Source organism: Orbicella faveolata, unplaced genomic scaffold, assembly GCF_042242905.1.
Source record: "Orbicella faveolata isolate gen_17 unplaced genomic scaffold, um_ofav_v1 contig_14, whole genome shotgun sequence".
Classification (NCBI taxonomy): Eukaryota; Metazoa; Cnidaria; class Anthozoa; order Scleractinia; family Merulinidae; genus Orbicella; species Orbicella faveolata.
This window is the reverse complement of record NW_028301541.1, coordinates 18628062-18648574: the sequence shown is the minus strand read 5'-3', so window position 1 is coordinate 18648574 and position 20513 is coordinate 18628062. Positions and strand designations below refer to the sequence as shown.

At 38.6% G+C, this 20513-nt stretch overlaps 1 protein-coding gene across 1 annotated transcript; it reads right to left on the bottom strand.

The window, feature by feature from the left end:
* Window positions 1–5685: 5685 nt before the first annotated feature.
* Window positions 5686–13261, bottom strand: LOC149114382 (uncharacterized). Its single transcript, XM_089286882.1, has 4 exons — window positions 13191–13261; window positions 12417–12500; window positions 7892–11738; window positions 5686–6781 (listed from the first exon to the last, which is right to left on the bottom strand). Exons 3-4 carry the CDS (start codon window positions 11724–11726, stop codon window positions 6747–6749), a joined length of 3870 nt encoding a protein of 1289 aa, XP_089143008.1. The 5' UTR covers window positions 11727–11738; window positions 12417–12500; window positions 13191–13261; the 3' UTR covers window positions 5686–6746.
* Between the last annotated feature and the right edge of the window lie 7252 nt (window positions 13262–20513).

Sequence of the window (20513 nt, the reverse complement as noted above, 5' to 3'; positions counted from 1 at the left end):
ATCTTCGACAGGAGAGCAAAAAATTGGTCGAAAGATTAGGATTAGGATTCCAATGGTAGTACAGGTTAACAAGAACCAACGATGGTGAAACTCTCTACCCCACCGCCTCCCCCGTCCCCTCTTAGGACAACAGTTGTCATAAATAAATTCACGATGGGTGGGTTGTTGGTAGGACAATTTAGAGTACAGTAGAGAAATGAATTCTCTACGCATCGCTCGAAATCAAGCTAAATAAATACGAAACTGCAATTATATGATAACAGAGGGCCGGTAAGTTACGAAACTTATTCCTTTGATCACGTGACTGTGCATTGAGGTAAATTATACTGTTGTCATGTCAACATCTTTACATTCAAGATTTCATTTTCCATTGTGTTTCAGTTTTCATTCGTAGTTCATCGTACCTTGTCAAAATCCACCCATGACCACTACCTGACGCAACTTCCCATAAATCTGTCATTTTACATTTGAAAGACAAACGTTCATCAGAGAAGCAAGATTTTCCAGTCATTGCTGACTTCAGTCATGTAACGTTTTCTCATCACTCACTTTTTACATAATACGCCGAATTTCCTAATTCCACGTTGTTATCGTTAGTATAAAGCTTATGTTTCTTTTGTTATCATTATGTTGCTGTTGTGGTTTGCTTAAAACTCCCTAATAATAACTCGACTCCTTCTTCCTCTAATTAAAAAATGAAATATTCACAAGTTAACTCAGACGTGTCTCTTTATTCTCATAATTTGTATGTAGTATCACAAGACCTGGTCTGTCATTTATATTTTCTTATTATTTGGAATGAGCGATACGGTTTAATCCCGTGGGTGACCAGTTCATATAGGTTATAAAATCGTCTGCGGACGTGGTCTCCAGTATTAATTTAAGTAACAAATTGTACTTTGTTTTTTGTAATTAGGCAATAATTACGAACGAGCTTACGTCATCACCTATTCTCCTTGAGTGATTACAATAACTGAGGAGGCCTGGACAAACGTCCTGGAATGTTGTTTCTCAGTTACCCTTTTGGATTTCTCAGTTGTCAAATCGTGAAAACGTTTCTGACAGATTTCAAATCGTAATTATAATTTAAAAGACTCGTCCATACCGTACATTCCAAAAAGAACACGTCGCTCGTCTACAGAAGGGGCTCCCCTCACTTAGTTAATAAGCATTTTACGCTTCGTTTTTAGTGATTAGGTAATAAACAAGAACCAAGGGATTCCCCCAAATAAGCTTACGTCATCACCTGTTCGTATGACTTTCCCATGTTCCGTTTTGACCGATTACAGTAAGAGCGGATCCGGATAGGGCTGCTGAAATGTCGTTTTCTCAGTTAAACTTTTGGTGATTTCTCGGCTATCATGATCAGTGAAAACTTTCAGCCCATTTCTTAGTTATCAGGAAAGTTTGCAGGTATAAGTTAATTTCTAAATGAATTCAAATTTTGACCAATTCCGCAGTGAACCCAATTCCGGCCCAAACAATTTGCTCGGGTCAGGTGTGAAATGCTCTATTTCGCAGCTGAATTTTGGGCCCGAGAATGTTCGAATTCTCGCCGGCTGTCTTTTAAAAGGATCAATATGGTTGCGGACAAATACCGAGTTTGTTTCTTAGTCTGTCCATGCACAGACCCTTTATTTTGTCTTGAGCTCGCACGGGAGAGGACTCGTAGCAAAAAGATAAACGTCTTGTGGTCATACTCTTTGTGAACACTTGTTGATGTTTTTTTTCCTCCAGCTGATCCCGAAATTTTGAAGCTTTTAACCCAATAAAATAGTGTATGAATATCTCGCGCAGCATGGACCACAAGGACCGACAAACCTTCCGAAGTATGTTTTTTCATTACTTCGTGTATTTTTTCTACGAGATTATATGCAGATGATACATCTTTAGCAGCTTCCGGACATGATCTTGACAGTATTTTGTGTGAAATCAACAATCATTTACCTGCTGTCTACGAATGGTTGTGCAGTAATAAATTGACTCTAAATTTGACAAAAACTAAGGTTCTTATTTTTATGCCCCGTCAAAAGGAAAGTTACAATCTTTATCAACCACTAACTGTAGCAAACGTTCATTTAGAGAAGTCCTTTTGTGTAAAATATCTTGGTGTGTATATTGATTGTCACCTCACTTGGATTGACCATATTGACTACAAATGTGGCAAAATTAGCAAAAATATAAATATAATGGTTAAGTTGAAACATTATGTATCAAAAGCAACACTTATTAGTGTGTATTATTCTCTTATTTATCCTTACCTTACCTATGCTTGTACACTTTGGGGAAATAATTATAACGCTCCATTGTCTCAAATCATAAAATTACAAAACAAAGCGGTTCGTGTTATAAATGATGTTCCTTTAATAGAATCAATAACTCCACACTACACATCCTTAGGCTTTCTGAAATTTCCTCATATTGTTAAACTGAACACGTGTATGCTTTTTTATGATTATTTCCACTATGATAAGTTTCCTAATTTACCTGTTTCATTAGCATCTGAACTACATAATTACAGTACCCGTAGTGCATCATCCAACCAAGTTGCAATACCTTCATTTCGAACTAATCTTAGGAGATTTTGCCCCAGCATTATTGAAAGTTTCTTTTGGAATAATATTCCGCAATCCATTAAAGACAAACCATCTGAAAAAATGTTTCGAAAAGCACTTTTACGCTGGTACCTTGAAAACATTATCTATTTATAACTTTCTGAACTATTTTGTCATTTTTCCTCTTCTTTTTCTTTTTCTTTTTATTAATAATCTCAAGTTATACATAACTTTTAGGGGCACAAAATTAGTTTATCTAGATGTGCCCCTCTCCTCTCCTTCTAATGTACGATGTAATTCACTTTAAGTGATATAATTTCTGTTTTAATTAACAATGATTTAGATAAACATATACAGGCAAAAACTAACGATAGACAAATCCGACGTTTCGGCGACATCTTGGCGCCATTGTCAAGGGAAACTAATTAAATATGCGATTTCAAGAGTAACTAAGAGTTCAGAGTTTCTAATTTGCATAAGTTAGAAAAAGACTTTAGCGCGAACTGAGTCTGATTGTACATTTAAACACGGTCGTAATTGTCTAATGAGTAACATCTCATTAATGAGACAATCAAACTTGTTGTGGCATTTTTTCAACACGCTAAAACAATTGCGAAGGTCATCCGGAATCCTGCCTGCGTGTCTATTATCATAGTGATTGCGTACTGACGAGGTCTTGCTTCTATGTCCATCAACGCGTACGAACAGATGGCCACGGGTGTAACCGACATAACCAGCATCGCACTGGTCACACTTGAAGTTATACACAACGCATTGTTGATCAATGAGCTGAGGCTTAGGTTCGCTTGTCGAGAACTCCTGGGCAATCTTGCGGCTCGTAAACACCGGTTGAACACTAGTCTGCAGCTTCACACTGAGATCTTTCAACTGTGTCTTCACGATATTAGCAGACTCCTGGTCTTTAAAGGGTATGACAACCCGAGTAGTGTTTTCTGTCGTAGATCTGGACCGTAATGAGGGCTGGTCAGCGACCTTTAAATTTAGGAAGGTTTTGACAGTGGAGTCAACAAGGTGCTTGGGATATTTCAGTTTAGAGAAAACAGACTTCAGTCGTTCGCACTCCTCAGTGAAGTAGGACCATGACGAAGACAGGCGATGTGCGCGATCGAGCATAGTTGTCAATAGTCCGCGCTTGTACCTATTATCGACATGACTGTGGTAATGGAGAAGCAGACCACTGTTTGTTGGCTTCACAAACACTTTAGTTTCAATACGAGGCGCTCTGTTTAGGAGTTGAGTACCGAGGAAGGGAAGCATTCCATCATTTTCGACCTCCATAGTGAAGTTGATGGCGGGGTGAGCGTGGTTGAGGGTGTTAAGAAAGTCCCTAGCTGTAGACAAATCGGGCATCACAGTGAACTCTGAACTCTTAGTTACTCTTGAAATCGCATATTTAATTAGTTTTCCTTGACAATGGCGCCAAGATGTCAATTTCTGTTTTATGCGTTTTTTTCTTCCTTATAAAGCACTATCGGTTACTATTTACTTTCTTTACGTTATATTTACATATCTGTGTATTAGCTAGGAATTGAAGGAATAAAATGAAATAAAATAAAACAATAAAAAAAAAATTCACATTAGGGAGTTTACGAAACCACGACAGCGACGCCGAGAACAACGTCGATTAAAAAACGAATTTATATTTAACCTGCGAATCTTGAGATACTCTAAAGTCATTTACTTTGTTTATCACTGTCAAAACTATAGCAAAACTATAAGTCCGGTACAAAGCGATTAATTTGAAATAAAAATTTAACTGAATAATTAGCCGTCTTGGTTCACGTTCTCCAGACAACGCAAAATTAATATTTGGTCATTTCACGTTGTTGTCTTGCAGAGGACGGCAAAGAAATGTACCAAGAATTATAACGCACGTGCACAGCCATTGTTCTGCTCATTAAACCTTTTGTTCAGTGACGTTCCCGTTGCAATTACCGTTGTGGTTTCGTAAACTCCCTACTGAAAACGTCGAGAGTCGCTAAAATTATTCGAGATTTTCAGGCTAGGAGCTGACGAAGCTAAACGTGTATGCGTTTCACTTGATAACAGTGTTAACTTCGTATGAAACTGTGAATTTCGATATCAATTTGGGTTAAAGTTATTGGCATGAATTGATAACTGTCCTGGATAAAAAAAATTAATGGCGCAAAACAAACGGTTATATTGGTTATTCAGTGACAAGGCATGAGGTCAAGATGGCTGCGGATATTGGCCCAGTTCTTCTTTGCGCCGTGTATGCGTCGAGATTCAAAGAAAAAAAGAAACAAAAATGAACGAGGCTAACATCCAGCCTGCCTGACCGAACAATGTTTTGCCATAAACAGATTTATTATATGGCATAATGTCAATAGTCATCATTTTCTTGTTGGAAAGAGGTAATTCCGAGCGATTCTGCTGGTTTTAGTCTTACTCACTCGGGTAGTTAGTCACAGCGCAGGGGAAATCTAAGGGTATTTTTCTCACCGTTTCCGCCCTTCAACGAAAGCGTGCGAAATTTAATACATAGCAGCGTTTCTTTACCGTAATCAGACAGAGGACAATGGAATATATATACAGCTTTTCTTCCCTCCACCCTACCACTCCTAGTCAAATGAGCAAAGAACATTCATCTAAAAGGAAAAAAATCCAAGTGTAAAACTGTTGACCCTCAGTTTAAGCAATACTTAGCTAACAACTTCAACTTGAATTGGAAAATAGTAAATGAGCCGCCGTAGCGAATTCTAAACGCACAGCTACCATAATGACCGGATCTTGCTACCATAAAGGAAAGGGCAACTCTCGAAATTTGGACTTTAATTTAATGTAGCTAATTTACTTTTATCGACTTGAAGTTGGCAATAGGCCCTTTTCACGATCCGGTCACATGGTACGGAATTAATTATACTGGGACACAAGTTACACAATGGGACTTCTAAAACAAAGGAACTCGTACCAGTCTAGCCCTACTTTCCTTTGTTTTGAAAGTCTCACTGTGTAACTTGCGTCCCAGCATAATTAGTTCCGTACCATGTGACCGGATCGTGCAAAAGGCCTATTAGCAAGCTTCAGGTGTCGCCGACGCCGCAATTGTTTTTTTGTCCAGAATCTAATATAAATGAGAAGAAGTCTACAGCTGAGATTTAAATTACTTACAGTTTTAATTGTTCCTCTAGACTTAAAATTAAAAAACAATAGGCCCGTTAATTTTTCCTAAGTAGTATATGCCTTTAGAGAAGAAAAGTTCTTCTTATTTTACAAAAGTGCAATGTTCAGGATAATTGTGATAAGTATAATGCGAACAATTTCTCATGTCACTGTAATTTAACTATCAAGTAAACGTTCTTTCAGTCGCACTATTTACAAAGGTATCTGTAAACTTTACTGCATGGTAAACAGCAAATTAACCATGCACAGTGTTCAACAAAATTCCAAATGCTAATTATGCTCTTAATATTTCTTTTGGTAATTAATTGGACATACCAACTTAATGCTTGATAAAATTTCAAATTGTAAAACTCTTCTTCCTTGTAAAAAAAACTATGATACATGAAAATACTAACAAAACCTAGATGTTCTGCATAAAAACGGGTCAAAAATGAAACAACGGCAAAAGAAATGCATGTTGTTTCTGACACTATTTTACTTTAAAATCCTACTTCTTCAATTTAGCTATTTTTACAATTGCTACTAAGTGTGAGAATTTTTATATACAACATTTGTAAAAAAATTAACAAGTCTCGCTGGTATGTGAAACACTAAGTTTGTCAATCAAACCTCAGGGCCGACCTGCACCGTTTACAAGGGTCTTCATGATTGGCCAAACGAAACAATATGTATACAACTCAAACAACGCCCCTAGTTCTGTATTGCAGTCCTTATTTTTCCTCGCAGCAAAGACCAGAACAATTTCTATCATCATTCAGCAACACTCAACCCTCAGCTGTACACTGCAGTGTTCGGTTAAGTTTCAAATCTTTTTTTCCCTAAAATATCTTAGAGAAATGATTTTATACTTGCAAGAGAAGCAACGGCTTCAGCTAAAAAAGTGAATATTTAAAAAAACTTCAAGGGTTAGCGCGTAAAATTTCTACTGAGGCCAAATATTAAACATCGATTTATTTCTGATATGCAACTTAGCACTAGAACTTGAAGGGACCGGTGAGGTCATGGCATATTTTTCTTCTCATGCGATCACTCGCTGCCGTCCTGGTCATCCTTCCCAACACCTGACAAAGAAAATAACCAAATCACAAAAGATGTGTAGCCATCTATATTCATTATCTTAAAGAATAGTTGCCTAATTACAAAATGTACATTCATTTTAGCAGATTATCCGGATTCATGGCTGTGGCTTGTTAAACTGTAAACTTCTACTGGAACCGTGAGCAATTTCAGGACAGAGTTTAAAGGGGCTAGGTCACGCAGTGTTAGGCAATTTCAGCACTGATCAAATGTTCATAGAATTAACTAAAATATCACAAAAACGGCCCAAAACTATAGAAGATCTCAAACAAAACACAGGAAAGCCAAGAAGGGACATGGATGGACAAAACTGGAGAGGATTGAAATGGACTGTATTTGGGTAAACTTGAAAAACGTCGGCCCACCTTTTTACAAATTTATATCAGTTTATATCAAAATGTCATTTACACAGCTGGAAAATCATTCTCAGTTGCAATGTGGCCGTGATTTTGCAAATGAAAGACTTTTGCTCTGCCAATTTGACGTTTGGAGCCCATAATTAACAAAATTAAACAAAATTGGCTAAAATAGCGTGACCTAGCCCCTTTAAATGTGGACGCCTTGGGTGATATCACAATAATGCGAGATCTTTTGAAGGAAGGTGGACCATACAATCCAGCCAGGGGTAATCCATTTTTCTTTTATAACAACATTGAAAATTGTTGGGAGAATAAACAGAACATAATTACATTGCTGTATCCAGCGTACAAAATAACGATCAAGTATGATGTCAAAATGCGAGAAAATCAGGAAACCAAAAATTCGCAAGTTTTCAAATCTCCTCAGTTTTTATGTAGTAACTGAACTTCGATATAGGAGGGTGCTTTTTAATTGTTTCAAAAATTTCGTTGCAATTTTGTTTCGTAACTTCATGGTCTACACTCTAATGATCGACAGAGCTAACTTCAGTTGTAAAATACATTAGCCGCACAAGATCAAACGACAAGCGTACAGAAATAAATAGATATAGAAACCTGACCCTTTTTTGAAAATACACAAAGTTGACCGATAACGTACATCTAAGGAAATTGTGAGTAAATACCAGGAGACCTTTGCTAGAAATGAAGAAAGCATGTGTTTTCATCGAGTCTTACCTTTCTCTCCAAAATCAAATGTCACGTCATCTCCAATCAGTATAAAAGGCGCCCACTGATTCACGTCATAGCCCTTGCTTCTCATCCACTTCATGGCCTCGTGCAGAGATTCACTAGCACTTTCCCCAGCAACAAGGTGATCGTAGAAATGAGTCATTAACTGCTCCGTTGATTTGTCATCCAGGGCCCACAGTGCCACCAACACTGAGCGTGCGCCAGATCCTAACAACGCTCGGGCAATTCCGATTGCTCCCTCAGCTTTTGTATGTCCACGGGCACTGTGGCAACAGCTAAGGACTACCAGTTTAGCTCGCAGTTGAACTTTTGAAATGTCTGCCATTGTCAATAAGTACAGTCCTTCTTGAGGTATCCCGTTAGGATGACGAAAAGATGGTGCAAGGGCAATTGCTCCTCTTTCAGCATCACCGTGTGCGGCGATATGAATCAAAGCCACTGAATTCATCGCTTGAAGTACTGCCACCTTAGTCGCTTGCTGTCCTAACAAAGGCTCAACACCCAGCTTTTCTGCTATCATCTTAGCTTCGTTTTCTGCACATTGTAGTCTCGAAATGTTCGTGAGTTTTCCATTGAAATGCACTTCACCAACATCAGGATTTCCCACTATCAATGCACCAGTCTGACAGTGATAGTCTGCTGGACTTTCATTAAGGAGCTTGAGAGTTGTTAAAGAAGGAACAACACGGATCCTGAAAGTCTCGGATAGGTACTTTCCGCTTTTATCGGTTAAGGCAGCAAATGGAATTTGATATAAAGCACGATCAGGAACAATAATGATTTCGGGACCCTCAAGAAAGTCCACCACTGGAGCGATGATAAGTTTGTAACAGATAGGAAGGTTCATTTTGGGTCCTTGGTCAACTTCGCTGTCCGCTCCAATTCGCCAACCTACATGGCTGTCTTCCTCGCATGTTTTTGATTCTGGCTGAAGGTCGTGTAAAGATCGGTCTTCGCAAATCCCATCTGGTAAAACGCCAAAACTTCGGAAATCAAAAAACTCTTCGACTTGTTGACCTAATCCTTCGCGAGCCATTAGATCATTTCCTTTCATCTTTTGCAAAGATGTAACTCTGCCTGCTTTAAGAATCCACAAATATATGGTGTCATAATGATATGAGACATACAGACAGGTGCAGTTACATTCTTTGCCCACGATGACTTCAAGACCAGTCCAAGTTCGAGGATTAGCAGAGATTTTATTCTCCACAGAGTACTGCGCCGACATTAAATCTGCCAAAGCCCTTGCCCTTGCAAGCTCTGAAACATAAAGAGCTTCAGTATGATTCCCGATTTCACAAAGCAACATACTGAGATCTCTGTAAGAACGAATATTGCTGTCAGAAAAGGAAATCTTAAATTGATCGTTGTCGCGGAGGGAGTCGCGCATTTCGTCACATTTTTCAATACTAGAAAAGAAATATGAGATAGCCTCCTGAATCCTTCCTTCTTCCATTCTAATGCGTGCCAATATTTCGAGGGAATAGGACTGCTTCGCAATATTTCCAATCTTCTCACTTAATGCGAGCGCCATCTTGATATATTCTTCCGCTCTATCATATTCAGACTGCGCGAAAAACAGATGTCCAAGCGATAGGTAACCAGTTACTTCTGTTGTCCTGTGTCCAATTTCTTTGCTTATTGCAAGCCCGTTTTCATAATATTCTTTTGCCTTGATAGAGTTACCCACAGCCAGCTCCACATTTCCTTGGCTCAGGTAAAACCTGGCCACGCCTTCCCTATCACCAATGTCTGTGGAGATGACAAAAGCTTTCTTATTATATTCATTAGCTTTGCTATACTTTCCAAAAGAGAAAAAATTATTTCCCATGCTTTTGTAAGACACAGCTATATTGTATCTGTCAGCAATTCTTTCGCTGATGGTCAGTGCTTTTTCATAGTAGTCTAAAACCTTCTCATATTCGCCAACTGATTCATACACATTTCCAAGGTTTACGTAAGACTTAGCTTCTCCATTTCTGTCTCCAATTTCTTTCTGGATCACAAGTGATTTCTCGATATATTCTCTAGCCTTCTCATATTTGCCAACTGATTTATACAAAATTCCAAGGGCTCCGTAACAGGCAGCTTCTCCTTTTCTATCTCCAATTTCTTTCTGGATCACAAGTGATTTCTCGATATGTTCTCTAGCCTTCTCATATTCGCCAACTGATTCATACACATATCCAAGGTTGGTGTAACAGGCAGCTTCTCCATTTCTGTCTCCAATTTCTTTCTGGATCACAAGTGATTTCTCGATATGTTCTCTAGCCTTCTCATATTCGCCAACTGATTGATACACAGCTCCAAGGTTTACGAAAGAGCCAGCTTCTCCATTTCTGTCTCCAATTTCTTTCTGGATTACAAGTGCTTTCTCGATATGTTCTCTAGCCTTGTCATATTCCCCACGTGATTGATACACAGCTCCAAGGGCTCCGTAAGAGGCAGCCTCTCCATTTCTGTCTCCAGTTTCTTTCTGGATCACAAGTGATTGCACGAGATGTCTTGTAGCCTTTTCATAGTCGCCGACTGATTGATACACATTTCCAAGGTTTACGTAAGACATAGATTCTCCTTTTCTGTCTCCAATTTCTTTCTGGATCACAAGTGATTTCTCGATATATTCTCTAGCCTTCTCATATTCGCCAACTGATTGATACACAGCTCCAAGGCTTACGAAAGAGCCAGCTTCTCCACTTCTGTCTCCAATTTCTTTCTGGATTACAAGTGCTTTCTCGATATGTTCTCTAGCCTTCTCACATTCCCCACGTGATTGATACACAGCTCCAAGGGTTCCGTAAGAGGCAGCCTCTCCATTTCTGTCTCCAGTTTCTTTCTGGATCACAAGTGATTGCACGAGATATCTCGTAGCCTTTTCATAGTCGCCGACTGATTGATACACATTTCCAAGGCTTACGTAAGACATAGCTTCTCCTTTTCTGTCTCCAATTTCTTTCTGGATCACAAGGGATTTCTCTAGATATCCTTCAGCCTTTTCATATTCGCCAACTGATTGATACACAGCTCCAAGGTTCACGTAAGACCTAGCTTCTCCTTTTCTGTCTCCAATTTCTTTCCTGATCACAAGTGATTTCTGGAGATGTTCTCTAGCCTTCTCATATTCGCCAACTGATTGATACACATTTCCAAGGCTTCCGTAAGAGGCAGCTTCTCCATTTCTGTCTCCCATTTCTTTCTGGATCAGAAGTGATGTCTTGAAATGTTCTCTAGCCTTTTTATATTCGCAAGCTGAGAGATACACATATCCAAGATTTCCGTAACAGGACGCTTCTCCTATTCTGTTTCCAATTTTTTTCTGGATCACAAGTGATTTCTCGAGATGTTCTCTAGCCTTCTCATATTCGCCGACTAATTGATACACAGCTCCAAGGTCTCTGTAACAGGACGCTTCTCGTATTCTGTCTCCAATTTCCTTACTGATTAGTAGTCCTTTTTCATAGAGTTGTCTTGCTTGCGCGTATTGATTTTGACGAAAATACATTACCCCAAGCGTTACGCTTAGCTTGTATTCCTCAAGTCTTTCACCACTTTCATGATAAATTTGCAGAAGTTTCTCTGCATATTCAATGGCCTTTTTATTATCGCTGATGCGACTACTCACATTCCACATTATAAAATATATCCTTTTGTAGAATAATTTGGTTAATTTCTCGTCGTTTATGCTGACCCTGTCTTTTAGAATGAACAAGCATTCCTTGCATAGCTCGATGGCTTTTAGAAATCGACTAGTGTTGAGAAGGAAGGGGGCAACCATAAGGCCCATTAAGATGACTAGTAGAACTTCGTCTTGGTTGTTCATTTTAAACAGTTCCTTCAGAACATAAAAGAGAATAAAACTGAGACAAATTTTGACCAAGCCTAGTGTATCCTCAGTTTTGTTTAACTGCTGTTGTTATAATTGTATTGCCATGATGTATTACTGAAGAACGACCGTTGTTGACGTCACTGTTCACATTTTTAATACCACTGACTTTGCACAGAGAAGGCATCATGTAAGATACCAAGTCTTGGGTTCGTGTTAATTTGTGGCATTAATTTTTACGACAAGTTTTACATTAAAGTTTGCCGGGTTGATAAGCGTGATACTTTTGGTGATTTCATCCTGAAATCTAAATTATTCTAGGTTCCACACTGCTCTGATAACAACACGAGTTTGTTTTTTGAATGGAGTATTCTTGATTCACAATTACATAAATTTAATACTGCACGTGGAAAAAAAACAAAAATTGATGAAATGTTTCCAACAATATATCTATTGTAACATGCGGGTAATTGAGTGGTCAACAATCTGTTACCGAATTCCCGCTGCCTTTAAAAAGACGAATTGTTTGCGTAACGTGAAACATGCAGGTCTGATGGCTTGCTGTTAGGTGTTATTAGCAGGAAAACATAATTAGCGACTTGAATAATCTTTCGTTACTATTAGGATCATTTTAGCGCTAAAAACAACCAATAACATAGTTAACTATAAATAACATAGTAAACTTACCAGTTATTCCCTTTCACTCGGTCTCGAGTACGCGAGAGCGACGAACGGTCAGTCTCTCTTTTACAACAGGACGACTTTGTTTGTCTATAGGGTAACAGAAAAAAATACACTAATTTATTCAATGATGTATTTCTATAGTGAGTCTCTGTTTTGCCTGTAATTAACTCGGATGATATAGAAGAGCAATTTTGAAATTTTGACTTCAGAGCTACACAATTGCGAAATATTGACAACCCCTCGCTGAAAAAAATGAAAGTTTCAGACCAAGATAGAAAAACATGCCTTAAAATCCACAGAGAGCCATAAACAAGCAAGACTGAAATTTACCAACCAAGATAAGCTTAAGAAAACTGAAAACCCCAGATCTACGGGAACACGTAAAACTGAAAGTCTTGATCACAGACATAGATAGATTCACAACTTACAATTCACAGAGAAAAATAACACGGAAATCTGAAAATCGCAGACCATTAAGACACACAAAACTGTAGGCCTCACACGAAGATAAACACATGTAGCTGCCAGTCAGAGGCTAAGACAGACGTGCATAACTGACAGTCACAAACAAAATGAACACAAGAAAGAAAAACCACAGATGAAGATTGGCAAGCATGAAACTGAAAGTCACCAAGGAATCCGGTCGATCCCTTGTAAAGCATATTTTTCTGCTCTGGACTTTGCAACTTTTCCTTCATATATGTAACTCCATATTTCTGCAATCTAAATTAATTTAAAGCTAAAACGTATAGTCATAAAAGCATGGCTTAAACTTACTCTTCTAACCGTCACTTGAGATGTGCGGATCAGAACGAAATTCAACTTCACCTACGTCATTAACAAGGCTCGTTCTCTAAAACGACAATGATACATTAGTCCTTGATTTTAAAAAAACATTTAAAAATATTTTTAATGCGCAGTAGACATGTACACGAGGGCATCAAACAGACGATATCTTTTATATATCTTAAGTTAACTGTTCTTACCGTTACTTGAGCAGTCAACTGAAATCAGAATAAAATCCAAGTCAGTCTGGACAAGCAAAAGGAATCTTCCTGTGAAAGGACAATGAATTACTGGTGGCGTTAAAAATCTTCTAAATGGGGAATAACAATATCTAGTTGGGGCAGGGTTAGTTATACTACTTTTGCCGGCAATTTCAGCACAACTTTTTTGTACTATATATGCTCTTTTGGTAGAATCTATTCTCTCATATAACGTTTGATCAAAAACATTTCGCCTTATTAAAATTATTACTGGCCGGAGAGCTGTTAATGTCTGGAAATCTTTAAAAACGACTTTAAAACTTTGCAAATTTGTAACCATATTTAAGAACACACTGAGAACACCTTCCAATACAAGCGCTTAGAAAATTCTTGGAATCTTCACTACTCCCTTTAACTTTTTGAAATAATTGCAATGTAATCTTAATTGTAAAAGTCAAAAGCCGCACTGTGGACGTTCATTAAAGTGTATAAGTATGTAGAATTAGAAGTAGATTAATAAATGAGGATATTTACCAAAAACGAGGTCTGTTAGAATACTGTTGCATGCATCCTGAATCAAATCAAATATGTACTCACAACTATTTCCCTTTCGCAGTGTGAAGGAAAAAGTAACAGCAAAAGTCTGTAAAAGCTAGTAAGAACACAAAAGGGACTTTGTCTGCAAGATATAACAGAAGAATAATCACAGCCTTGTTCATATATTCTATTCCACGCTTTAACACCATGACACTGAACTATAACACAGACAGCGTTCTCCAGTTTCAGTACGTAATGTATATGGCAAGGTATAGTTTACCATGCCCAACATCTCAATGCATATTAACCAGTTAATTTGACGAGTTTATACTTCTCAGTGGTCAATTGCAATTTATAACAATGTCGCTAATTTCTGTGTTCATGTAATAGTAGAGTTGTCGTTAGTTCTTTAGGTCAAAACTTAGGTTAAACTTACTGTACTTACCGTTTGATGACAAATTCAAGTTACAATGAAATTCAACTATCTAGCCCCTAGCAGCTAAAACAGTGTCTCCTTCAAATTAAATAACGGTGACGCACGAGTTATCAGACTTTCGAACCATGGGATACGCTTTCAATTTCGACTGGCCACGGAGTCTTTTTTATATATCTACAGACAATACATCAAATTAAAGAAACAGAGCGACTAAATATTTAATATCTGCAGCGCGCAGCAGCTATACTGAAATTTGTAATTCCCTTTAGCCTATCTAGCAGTATCACTTGTTTTGAGGCTTTTGCCACAGTCTTATTTTGGCATATAAAAACATCGTCATAGCTACACAACAGTCACGTTTCATTTTTCAGTTTCCATTCTCAATGTAAGTCACGCTTACACGGTTAAGGTACATGTTTGTTCTCTTAATATATGCTGTACACACATATATGACTCAATGAATAATAACTGTTTAACTTTCGTCTGTGTTGCTGACGGTTAAAGAAATCTGCGATAAGATGACTGCATGAAACGACACGGGAGTTGCAATCATAATCCGTATAGAAACGTCTTTAGTTCAGACAAACCTATTCGGTGAGAAGGTCTGTTTCTAAGGACCTGTTTACAAGGAGAGAGGGTTACCCTAGCTCTCACAGATTTCCTCTTTTTTTCTTCCTCATGCTTACAAGGCAGCCAGGGTTACCTAGGTAGGCGGGTTACCCTATCTGCGTGTTAGGGTTACCATGACAGGCGGGTTAACTTTTTCCCTTGTAAATACTCCAGGTAGAGTTAACCCGCCTATCCGGGTTAACTTTCTACTTGTTTCCAGACCTTTTGAGTGTAACCGCGCATTAAGTGTTCCCGGGTTGCAGGGTTATCCTACCCGCGAAATTTTGCTTGTAAACCCGGGCTATCTTTTGCCCTACAGCAAGGGTTAACCCGCTTGCTAGGGTAACCCTCCCTCCTTGTAAACAGGCCCTAAGGGGAAGTTCTGTTGACTTGAATTGGTAGCCTAACCCTAACGCGCGTGGTAACTTTATCCGCGGAAGAATTGGGTACCAGGTCTAAAAATAACTTGAGAAAAAACGCCTATATTGGAAATTAATTCTCTTCCCTTCGTCTCTCTTACTATCCAATAATTGTGTTTGTGTTTTTGCGCCATTCTGCCAGCATGATTTCTATGGACATTTAGAACCGGCGAGAATTGACGTAAATCCCTTGGCTAATCAAGAAGTCCTTTTCTCCTAAACTGGTGAATCGACTCGACTTTTCGAGCCTTCCGATTTACCGAACCAGAAAGGCTGACGTAAATTGATTTAAAAAATCAGGTGGTTTAAAAAATCGAGGCAAATTTAATCTCCTGACATTTTTGGCAGGAGAGCAAAAAATTGGTCGAAAGATTAGGATTAGGATTCCACTGGTAGTACAAGTTAACAACAACCAACGCTGGTGAGACTCTCTTCCCCCTCCCCCCCCCCCCCCCCCGTCCCCCCTTAGGACAACAGTTGTCATAAATAAACTCACGATGGGCGAGTTGTTGGTAGGACAATTTAGAGTACAGTAAAAAATGTATTCGCTACGCGTCGCTCGAAATTAAGCTAAATAAATACGAAACTTCAATTGTATGATAACAGAGGGTGTAAGTTACGAGACATATTCTTTTCATCACGTGGCTTGAGGTAAATTATACTATTGTCATGTCAACATCTTTACATTCAAGATTTCATTTTCCATTGTGTTTCAGATCTCATTCGTAGTTCATCGCACCTTGTCAAAATCCACCCATGACTACTTGACGCAACTTTCCATAAATCTTTCATTTTATATTCGAAAGACAAACGTGCATCGGAGAAGCAAGATTTTTTAGTCATTGCTGACTTCAGTCATGTAACGTTTTCGCGTCATTCACTTTTTACATAATACGCTGAATTTGGTAATTTCGCGTTGTTATCTTTAGTATAAAGCTTATGTTTTTTTTGTTATTATTACGTTCCTGTTGTGGTTTGCTCAAAACTCCCTAATAATAACCCGATTTCTTCTTCCCCTAAAAAGTGAAATATTCACAAGTTAACTCAGATGTGTAACGTTATTCTCAGAATTTGTCTGTGGTGTCACAAGAGCTGGTCTGTCATTTATATTTTCTCATTATTTGGAATGAGCGATACGGTTTAATCCCGTGGGTGATCAGTTCATATAGGTTATAAAATCGTCTGCAAACGTGGTCTCCAGTATTAATTTAAGTAACAAGTTGTGCTTCGTTTTTGGTAATTAGGCAATAAACAAGAACGAGCTTACGTCATCACGAATGAGCTTACGTCATCACCTATTCTCCTTGAGTGATTACAATAACCGAGGGGGCCTGGACAAACGTCCTGGAATGTTGTTTCTCAGTTACCTTTTTGGATTTCTCAGCTGTCAAATCGTGAAAATTTCAGCCCGTTTCTGATAGATTTCAAATCTTAATTATAATTAAAAAGACGCGTCCATACCGTACATTCCAAAAAGAACACGTCGCTCGTCTACAGAGGGGTTCCCCTCACTTAGTTAATAACAGGAGCCATAATCGGGGACGGAGACCGTAAGCGCGCACCATTTCAAGTATTGGGGTTGTCTCCATGACATGGGACAATAATTCTATTTTTAGAACGAATTGCGCCATCATGTGCGGCACACGCGCGTACCTGCTGTGAGGATTTCTCCCGATGTCGCGCGGGAGAAATAGCGTCCGAAATTCCCGAAATGTTTCATGTTTTTGGCCCACAACTCAACGCGTTTACGTCTGTTGGAATTTTGCTTAATTAAGTATTTTCGTCGTAAGCTGCTCCAGTTTGAGTGAAGTAAGACCGTGTCGAATTTAGGTATGTTCCGCTTTAAGCTTATATATATCGCTGACCAAGTTGTGTTCAGACGGATGCTTCTTTTACATGAGCTGTACATTACGCCACTTTAAATTTCACATATGTTGAAGATTAAGAGCTTTTCCATTACACAGCAAAAAACTAGCTGGATATATTTAGATATAGCAGAGCTCCAGGACTTCATGGTTTCTTGGCTCCTCTTACCACACGCTTGCGAGGAATTTGCCAGTCTATCGCGACCGAAAAGTAAAACAAAATAATTGCTAGTTTGAGTTTCGCCTAAATTGTAAGCAACGCTTGATGTTTCATCAAGGCCCAATAACTTTACGTCCGTAGATACTGCTCAGTTTTATTTGTGTAAAAATCCAGTAAATTCTCTGTTGTCGATGAATGAGAGCTGTACGGGTCCGAAAATGATCCCAGGACCGCGAATGATCCCGGACCGCAAATGATCTCCAAATTGAACCGCAAATGATCCCGGACCGGAAATGATCCCCATATTGGACCGCAAATGATCCCGATCAAAAAATAAGAAATGGCATGGATTTATAACAGAGGAAGGTGAGAACATATACAAAAATTATGAACTAAAAAACATGTTTTATCATTTTACAAAAAAAATATATTCCACAGTTGCTGTTTTGTTCTTCGAACGGTTCAGATCGGTTTAACTGTCACGCAATAAAAAAAAAATAATAATAAATCGAAAACCAACCAATGAAAAAAGCTAAGAAATTGTGATGTACGCTATAGAAGATAACTAGATAAGACACTTCGCCAAGTTTTAAGACTGTGCGTTTCCCCAAACTTCAATTATTTGTCGTAAATGTTTCCCACAAATTTACAGAGCCCAATAAGAAAACGCCATGTTGGTATACATCCGTGGTACACCAATATGGCGGCCGGAATATAGTATAAACATCTGAAACTTACTTTGGCTTTCCAGGCGACTGATCATCAGTACTAAACAAACAAGCATTTACATAAGCACTTTTCCTAATGCTCTAACTTCTAAAAAGGCTCAAAATCATGAGATAAGTATATATTTTTCAACAAACTCGATCGTAGCCTTGTGTCACGCACCCCCACAACCCTGAAATTCAAAATGCGCAGGTTTCCAAACGAAGCACGCTAATTGTAAACAGATATAAATATACCTCCTCTTATGCCTGATGAGGATAAAAACACGTCACGTGAAGACAATCTATTGAATTAGAAGTCTTAAGAAAAACACATACTTGTAAACATTCTCGAAATCCCGGTGGCGATAGTATCATACATCTATCAAACAGTTAACTTGTCAAAACGAAGAGCAAGCCTTGGCCTTGCTTGGTCATGAAGCTGAACTTCATAACTACAGCTTGGAATTTTGGCTTCTTAGAATACTCAAGTAGTCATTTCCGAGGAATTAAAGCCAAAATACGACCAAGGAAAAATTACAAAATAAATTTGTTTAAATTTCCAGTGCTACACACTAAGGTGTTTTACAGAGTGATGAAGCGTTGTAGGCTTGTGGGTCTACTCAGGTGACAGCGTCTTCCTTGATAGTTGCTTCATGGTTAGATTTTAGTTTAAAACTTTAGACGAGTGGCGTTAATGGGTGATAAAATGTGATTTAACTATAACACTGAAATATAAATGTTTAACAAAGGAGGATATGTAGCGTATGTTGCACTGATCTTAATTTTACTGAGAACTGCAAAGAAATGTAAGCCAAGTCGTGTTTTGATGATTGAGTGGTGATATTCATAACATCGTAGTTAGAAACAAAATTTAGTCGAAAGTATGAAAAAAAGCAGCTTGTAAGCCATTATAATTATAAGATGGCTTCAATAAAAACATCGGTATTCACGCACGCCAATTCCCTATCCACACCATCCCATCATCCATGCCATTCGTTATTTTTTAGTCGGGATCATTTGAGGTCCCTCTCGGGGATCATTTCCGGTCCGGGATCATTTGCGGTCCAATTTGGGGATCATTTGCGGTCCGGAATCATTTGCGGTCCTGGGATCATTTGCGGACCCGTACAGAGCGCCCGCCGATGCGTGGTTTGTACAATCAGTAAACATGGCAAATTGGACTTCCGCCGCACTTTCGTGTGAAAGCGTACATCGAGCTCAAACAATAACTCTATAGTTTTTAAATGTGTTTAAGATTGATAAATGTTTGAGAACATATTAAAAGCTAAGCTGGAAGTATGTGAATAAAGCAGAAATAATCAGCAAAGTTACAATGACGCTTTCTTTAATCAACTTCGAATAACGATTTCGATTTTGTTGATCGAGTTATCAAAACTCTTTGTCTATTTTCATTTTCGCAGTGTAAAACTTCACTATGCTTATATTAAAGAAACACGCATGATGTTAGTAGCCTTTTTTGCGTTCGTGAAATTTGTTGCAGCATCTCAGCACAAAAGATAACGAAAGAAATCTTTGTCAAGATTTGTTGACAATTGAAAACACCGACTCGGACTTAAAAGTGCGCGAGCTGCACTATGCAAATGAGCTAACTGTACGCATCAGACTTTCCTTTCAAAAACTTTTGCAAACTCACCAAACAAGCAGAAACAATAAGAAACCATCAAAACAGGTTTTGGTTATGATTACCATTGTCTGAGAAACTCACAAATTAACTCGATACCAGAGTATAGAGTTTTCTTGCTATATTCTTAAGTCAGAACAAACGCAAAAACATACGCGTAAGCTTACAACAAACGCGAGCAGGTCTTATTATTCATTCAGTCTTGTTTTCGACCCTGAAAAACCCACCTTTTCCGTTAGCTCAGAGCATAAAACTACATATAAGCGCCCTGGTTCGTATTCCCTGCCTTATTCCCTGCCATCACGGTGAAAAATGCGCAAGAGAATCTCGCAACTCTCACCATTTGATCACGCAACGTGACAGCATCCACGCGAGAGCCCCCGACATTTGCGTGGATCCGCGCGGATATATGACGTCAGGATGGCGCAATTTGTTCTAAAAATAGAATAATTGTCCCATATCATAGGTGCGCGCGGATCCCAAGACTTAAGGTCTCCGTCCCCGATTATGGCTCCTGTTAATAAGCATTTTACGTTTCGTTTTTGGTGATTAGGTAATAAACAAGAACTGAGGGTTTCCCCCAAATAAGCTTACGTTATCACCTGTTCGTATGACTTTCCCATGTTTCGTTTTGACCGATTACGCATACAATGAGAGCGGGTCCAGATAGGGCTGCTGAAATCTTGTTTTTCAGTTAAATTTTCGGCGATTTCTCGGCTATCATCATCAGTAAAAACTT